Here is an 8,324-nt window from a genome sequence, read left to right on the forward strand (position 1 = left end):
CGACCCTGAAGAAACTTCATTGCGAAACAGTATACTCTGTTATGTCTATGGCACTGTTCATGACTTTAGACGACTTTAGATGGGTCGTCAGCTTGTGTGTGTGTGTGTGTGTCACCATTCTAAATTGCATAAAAAAAATGTGAATTTGCTTTATGCAGATTTTTATTCATGTTACTGTTTTATTCTTGACACATTTTACATTTAATAATTACAAAACTATGTTGGAATATCGAATTTTCATCTAATGGTTTATACGGTAAAAATTTGGTATTTTCATTAATTTACCGTTATTTATTGTTGTAAAAAATAAAAAATAAAAGAAATATTTTTTACTTAACAAATTTAAATGAATCCATTTATAATTTTTTATTTCTTTATGAATCTACCACCCATTCGGAATAGATTTTAACCTAGTTATATCACTAAATACATTTATTAAAAATTGATCGTATTCTATAACAGTTTAATAACATAAAATAAATTATTAAGGTACTTACACACCGTCAGCGGAGTCGGACAGTCTGTGCGGCGACAGCGGGTACATGAGCCTGCCGCTACGGACCGGCCTTCCCTTTACAGCCGGAGCGCCGCTCTCGCCCGGACCCGTCAGGTACTTACAACACTATTTTTTAGACAAGCAAGTTACTGTGCTGTTCATGTTCGTAAGCAGTAATTACTTTCCTTTAAGTTTTTCATTCTATTTATTGTTGTTTCTTCGATTAAAACTTCACTGTTTTTCTAAAGGAAGAATAATACGAATAATCGATTGGGTTTATTGGTTTCTACCTTATGTTCTGGTTTTATGTTTAGCTTATCGTGATGATTTCGGTAAATGTATGATTATATAGAAAAGTAAGTTTAATATCGGCAACTAAGAAATTCACGGGTTGCCATGGTAACAAAATTAATTATTTATCTAATCAGAACACTGCTTTTTATTTCATGTAAAAATCAATCAATAAATTAACCAATCACTCAAGATTCTCGTTCAGACTTTAATATAAAAAATTAACTGCCATGTTTTCTAGAAATGACTGCTTTGATGACAACTTATAAATATTGGGTATATTGCTATCAATGAGGCCGCTAGTTCTCGTTAGTAATAATGCCTTATCCCAAATAAACGATATTGCCTTTGTTCAGCTCGGGTTTTCACTCGACCAATAAATGATAAAAAAAAAAGTATAGACAGATTGTTCACTCGAAGAACAGACCACACTCGGCGACTTCTACACCTAAGTTTATGGGTATATGACACATACAATGTGTGTGTGACGATACACCGAGGAAAGTACAATTGGTGTGCAGCTCGGCGGGCGAGTGCAGCGTGGCGGAGGGCGGCAGCGCGGCGTGGGGCGGCGTGGAGGCGGGCGAGGAGCGGCGCTACGCCGCGCTCATGGAGCGCCTGCACCACCACCAGGCCGAGCGCACGCCGCACACCGCGCACGTGCAGCTGCGGTCGGCATACGCTATGCCTCCTCTATACTATACTATACTATTACACCAATTGCAAACTCGTAATCAGTCGGCTCGGGTTTTTAGCCCCTGCTTTCTTTTGTTGAGTTTGATTCGGTGCCCCCACTTGAGCTAACATTGTACAATGTTGAGGCCAATCAGTGTATTTAATTAATTTCATTTGAAATTATCCACGATGGTTTTGGAGATCACCTTAGAAAATCCACGATGGTTTGGAAATTGTTTAAAAATAGATTTGACATTTTATTGTTAGCTAGTCTATTCAATTAATTTCTAAGAATTCCTCATTTTCTCCCATTACAATTATTTGGAGAACTTTGTTAAACAACTGTGTCGGGCACTTACATGGAAGATAGAGCTTTTTAGGGATACTGTATGTTTTAGGTCAATTGACTTATTTCAGTAGCTCTGTACAAAAATTTATACACTAATTATTTAAAATTGTGCCCCACAAAAAAAAAACTGACTAATTTAAAAATAAGGCCTTTTAGATTAAAAAGAATTTTCAAAATCGGTTTACAAATAATGGAATTGCAAGGTGACTAACAAAAAATACAACAGAATTGAAAAGGTCCTTTTTTAAAGTCGATTGAAAGGCAAGGTGTGCGCGCGTGGTGCAGGTACCTGCTGCAGCTGATGACGGAGGCGAGCTGCGTGGAGTGGGCGCTGGTGCTGGCGGTGGCGCTGCGCGACGCGCTGGCCGTGCTGCGCACCACCAACGCGGCGCGCGCGCACGACGTCAGCCTCGACGCCGTGCGCCGCCTGCGCCGCGCGCTGCGCGACCTGGCCGCCTGGGCCGACCACGAGTGGTGCGCACCCACTACACACACCACACTCACAAACTATAACAGCAAACGATCATATTAACATGATGAGGATTACCGACATTTAAATACAATTTTACATATTTTTTAGTTATGCAAAGATGATGTCGACTTCTCGCTCAGTACTAAACTCTCCACCCATTCCTATCCGGCGAAACTTCATTCGCCCAGTACTCACCAGAAATTGAATTTAAATTAAATTTGAACCCTTTTATATTTCAGCATCGGCTATAAACCATTTATGATGGCGATCAGCAATCAGATACCATTTCTCACCTCTATAATCAACACGCGGGAGCGCCGGATCTCCATAAACAGGCCCCGAGTGAGGACTCCCAGCACTGGCTCTCTGACGCAAGACTCGAAGCCGAGAACCCAAGCCGCTTCGGAGGCGAAGCTGCCACCCCCACAGAAAGCTCAGGAGGTGTCAAAGCAGTCGGTGAGGAAGGAATCTCCGAGCTCACTACCAGAGCCCGCCAAAAGTCCGGTGGCGCCATCACCGACGCCCGCGCGCGATGACGCCACCAGCGGTTGTGCCATAATGTAATTAATATATTCATAAATGCCTTCACTAATACATTGTGACTGAATGACAAATTAACCAAATAGCCACTCCATGTAACACAAGGCCCAATCCCTGTTTACAATATTAATGTGGCTGTTTAAATTGCAGTTATTGACTATTTATTTATTTAATTAAATTTGGCTGCTGTAGTCATTTAGATTTTTTTTATATGGTTAATTTTTACTCATTCATATAAATCCGAAAATACATTATGAAATTAGTGGCATAAAATTAGTTTTATGATATTTAATCCCAACAATAATTATTATGTATTTGAAATTTATTTCAGAAACCTATGCATGGCTTTTTAATGAAACTATTGTCATGCCTCTCATTTTAGATAATAAAATTTATTGACTTCAATTTTACAATCTTGAATAACTTATGATGAATTTAGTCAAAATATGCTTTTTAAATATGTTTAATAATATAAACAAATTATCAATGATATTAAAATCGTCTAATATTTATCAACATGCCAATCAAATATTTTATTCCGATCACATGAAGCATTACATTTAGTGACAGACATAATTGTAAAAATTACTTGCCAGTTGCAAGTGAAACTACAAATTCGCCATTATAATTTTAAACTTATGAAATATATTTACATTATTATGAAGTATTTGGTGCTGAATTGAATTATATGAAAATAATTTATTATTTAAATAATCTGATACTATTAATAATTATTATAAATATTTACAACTTTTTCTTTCTCTAGTCTTCAAGTATGATTAATTAACTAATATATTTTCAATTTAATAAATAATATTTATAAACTTAATTGTTAATAGATAATGGTAAATAGAATAAAAATGTAGAACAATTTGTAATGTACTTACATAAATCGGGTAAATATAGAGAGTTATCTTAACAAGAAATCTTATGATTCAATGACTGTTTGTTGCATAGAATTGTAACAATATGCAGAATTGTATTTGCGGCAACAATCAAACATATGTTTCGAAATCGACAGACCGGGGCGTGGTCTACAAAGATTGGCGCGAAAATATGTTTTGGTTAATTCGTTAGATTATGCCGCTACGAACATAATTTGAGATTTGATGATACAGATCGCCTGTATATATCCAAATATAATTGTTTGTTTTACATTCCATATGTATTATAATGTAATATAAATTACATCTTTTAATTATATTTTAGTAATTTTTACAAGATCAATCAACTTAATCCGCTAAATCAAACCAACACGGCAAGACTGTTCATATAAAATTTGTTACTAAATTCATTATTAAACAGTGGCAGAGCAAGACCTAAATTAAAGTATATTGAACAAGACACTAACTTCTGAAACACAGATTTTTCATACGGAGTTAGGCACTTCACACTGTATTGTAACAATGAGTGAAATAAAAATTTATTTATTAATTATTTAAAAAATTTAATAGACTTGAATGGAATTTGGTATACAGATATCCTAGATTAACAGGATATATTTTATCTTAAGTCAAGAGTGAAAAGCTGCAAAATACAGTTACTTGTAGATACAGTATAAAGTTCGCCGTCACTATTGTGTTGGATGAATCGGTCTTCCGGTGTGATATTAGTGTGATGGATATCTGATTGTTGATATAAATATAATTAGATCAATAGTACAGTAGGCAGATATTATAGTTAATTATTATCGACTATATGATATTAATATTTGGTAGTGATTGTCGGATAACTTTATATATACATGTAAGTAGGTATCTTTGTGAAATTTTTACGATAATTTTCTTGATTATCGGTATCGTAACGATTGATCTATAGTACATAATGTGCGTATTCCACTGAACTTCAATCTAGACAACTGAGGACCTAAGAATGTTATATTTTTTTTATTAACTTTCAGTTATCAATTTCCTATAACACAGCCATGCACTTTCAATACTTATCCCGCTTTTGAACTTTATAAAAACTTCAAATAAAAAATATTTTGTGTCTCTTCAGTATCACTTTTTTTCAATTAAGAAAATAGAACAAATGAAAGAGACAAGTTACAATAATTACCAAAAATAGTTTTTTTTTTTAATGATTTTTTTTTTGTTTCGTTAATTGATTATAACTGTAATTTAATCTATACCCAAATATAAATAAAAAAGATAAACTGTTTACATGAACTTGAAACATATCAACTAAAGACAGGGACTTTAACTTGCCAAGTTACTGGCAATTCGATATGTGCATTCAAAAATTGTTTGAAATCTAAGTATTAAAACAAGAAAGTAACGTTCTAACTTATAGATTCGCATTTTAACATAATTAAGTTTAAAAAATTTATGTATAGTTGTGTTGTATGTACAAAATCATAATTGAAGTTCTCAAACGCTAGATTTATGTGACGTGGTTTACGATTAAAAATATTATAATAGTAATATATATGAATTGTTTAAAAATATATCTATTTGCTGTCTTCAATTCTATTGTTTTATGGTCACCTACATTGCGAAGTAATATTGTCAAAATAACATTGTATCTTAAAGCGAGTGTATACTGTATAATAAACTATCCATGAATCGCATGTCAATTCATCATGTGGACCGACAGCTTGTTTGCCATTCTAAATTGCATAAAAAAATTCTTTAATTTTAATACAATTAGAGATACCTCACGAAATACTCACGGGAAAAATATCTCTATTTTATTTGCCACTATCATGGCAAACAAATTGCAATTCGCTGAATGGTATCAATTAGTGGAACGTCCAGTTAATCAGATGTAGCTGTATTTGTTAAAGTCGTCTTTACAATATTAATAGCATTATAGTTTTTTTTTTTTTTAAATAATACAAAACGAATCTAAAAACATTTTACTTGGTATACACTCATATACAAAATAAAATTTAGTACTATCAATAAGTGGTTATAATAAATAAAAGATAATTTCAGTACGTATGTTGGTGTTTTTACATTATCAGCTCATTTTAGTTTTAATATTAATTAGTTACTCTCTTATTTTATGAATATTTTAATAATACAATTGTCTCTGCATTGCTCAATTGATAATCTCATGACATTTTTGTCTTTGAATACTACTATTTGTCCTATATTATGACCTTAAAGGATTTAAGACCTATACCTATATAAAAATGTAACAAAAAATATAGAAATCTTATGTGCAGTGTTTGTATTGATATTATTTGTTGAATCATGTATTACAAGCCCCTACTATTGAAGATTCATTATGTTTGTACTAATTTCACTTTTTGGAATGAGAAATCTCAAAAAGTCTTAAATATTCCCTCCCTCAATAATTAATACCCGCCATCTTGGTGCCAAGTTATCAAATTATTTATTTGTAATTATGTATATCTTAATTAATTATTTTTTTCTTTATATACCATTTAGTACAAAATAATAAAATATGACATTATTTAGTTTGTTAATATGTAAACATAATTCACATGCTGGTTTAATTAAATTGTTGTAAACATACTTGTAATGAACTCCTTGCTACATTTTATTATTCTTATTGTCATTTGAAATTTATATTTTTTTTTTGACATTGTTTTTACATTTAAATACATTTTGCTAATGTCGGTCCCCTTATGTTTTCTCCTCTCATTGCATATTAAAAGTATTATCTCCGTTTCAACACTCAAGTCTAGAAGTAAAACCATATAGTGTTTACATTAAATACACTTACCGAAACATTCCCCAGCAATTGTTGTGACTGTTTTCTCGATTTTACATATAATAATGTCGTATTTCTCCTCAATGTAACTCTAATTGTAAAATAAGTAGATAAATAATGTAAGTGGTGACTATTGTCGGTATGTATACCATAACGCAATAAGTTAATATGTATTTAAGTAAATAAGTAAAAATTAACGCTTCTATTAGATAAGACGGTGATTTGGTCAATTAAAGTTGTGAATATTATTTAAAAGTATTTCTCACAATCAATGTCAAAAATGAATGCAGGTGCTACTGTTGAAAAATTAAGCATAATACTTTATAATTTCATAAATTGTATTTGTTATATCGAAACTACAGAATTTTGATGTCTGTATAATGATATATTTTAGACCTGCGCAGACGATGGACATTGTGTCTTCAGTTGAACTTAAAAACATGAGACAAGGAAGACGAGAAAAAAATGTTTTAAACAAATATTTTGTCCGCGATAAAATGCCCTTCGTCTACGCATGCCAGTAAGTTTAATTAATTGCACTTCAAAGCAATCAAATTAGAAGTTCAAATTAGTTTTACATGTCATTATATATTTAATAAATTTTATTTTATGGAATGTCTGTCATATTTTATAGATAATAGTTTTCGATATTAGTTTTAAATAAAAGCAAGTGTGCGAATATCCAACAATAGGAGACGAACTTACTGATTCACACTGAATTCCTATTTCAGCCATTTAACTATGGGGAACTGTAACTTCATGATTCATAATGTTGATTCGAATTGATAGACTTCTTCATATAAGCATATCTATTATCTAAATCTGCATTTGTCTGCCTGTCGTGAAATCCTATTAAATTAGAATATTATATTCTTCTATAAATTTTAAATTTTCAGCAATGATTTATGTATTAAACCTGTACTCACTAAGAAAGAATTTTGCGCTATTCCTATTGGAACGTAAAGGAATAAACGCAAACGAAACTGCGTTGTTCCATTCTAATGGTAGTACAACTAAAATGATAAAGATTGTCAGAGGAAATCGTGTTCTCAAATTAGGTACTTCAAAGATTTATATAATATGATTATTACAACTTTCATGTGTCACACATAAATGGAATTCAGTGTTAGTTGGTAGAGATTTAAAAATTACTAAGTGAGTCACTCCACCACTCCTGCAATTTTGTCATCACAACTATTAGAAGTTTACATAAATACCTACAGAACAGGCACGGAGGTTGAAGGTATGCCCTGTAGAAATTATTTAAATTTTGTAACTTTTTGTAATCTAGAAACAATTGATGTTAAATAAAGTCTTTATGAAGTAATGTTTTTAATTTTCATATTTTATACCACTTGCAAAATAGTATTGCTATTGTGACGAAAATCTTATTCTCTGAATAATATTTTGCTGTGCAAAAAAACGACCCCGGTCGTTTTATATGAAACTAAAAATTAAATAAATATGCGCATGACCATGCCTTGTTTATATATCTTTACTCAACATTATAGAAGCCGAAGGTAATTTCAATCTTCTTAGCTAAGTTATCAATACTCTTTATGGTGACTCGTTATACATAGTTATCCTAAGCGTATGTCTATAATATTCGACGCATTAATGAATATATTAACATGTTGATGAGTATATTAGAATTTAACATTGCAGAAACAAAACCTACCGTAGACCAATATGAAGTTTTACCTTGTCAGTTCCAAAAAGAATGATCAAAATCGGTTCAGGATTAAGGAAGATGCTTAATCGCGCGATTAGCGCTGTGCTAAATATACACAAAATATTGTTTTAAATAAATAGTAACAATG

The 8,324-nt window shown here is 31.9% G+C and overlaps 1 protein-coding gene across 1 annotated transcript in view; it reads left to right on the top strand.

Moving 5' to 3' along the window:
• LOC113521862 (guanine nucleotide exchange factor subunit Rich) overlaps window positions 1-7,831 on the top strand; it is a 50,127-nt gene extending 42,296 nt beyond the window's left edge. Inside the window, exons 23-26 of the mRNA XM_052899788.1 lie at window positions 490-610; window positions 1,309-1,458; window positions 2,097-2,285; window positions 2,523-7,831. Coding sequence (XP_052755748.1) covers window positions 490-610; window positions 1,309-1,458; window positions 2,097-2,285; window positions 2,523-2,847 — 785 coding nt within the window. The 3' untranslated portion in view covers window positions 2,848-7,831. The remainder of the gene's footprint in view (window positions 1-489; window positions 611-1,308; window positions 1,459-2,096; window positions 2,286-2,522) is intronic.
• Window positions 7,832-8,324: the final 493 nt, after the last annotated feature.

This window comes from Galleria mellonella, unplaced genomic scaffold, assembly GCF_026898425.1.
Source record: "Galleria mellonella isolate WM207_F2 unplaced genomic scaffold, CSIRO_AGI_GalMel_v1 utg63, whole genome shotgun sequence".
Lineage (NCBI taxonomy): Eukaryota > Metazoa > Arthropoda > Insecta > Lepidoptera > Pyralidae > Galleria > Galleria mellonella.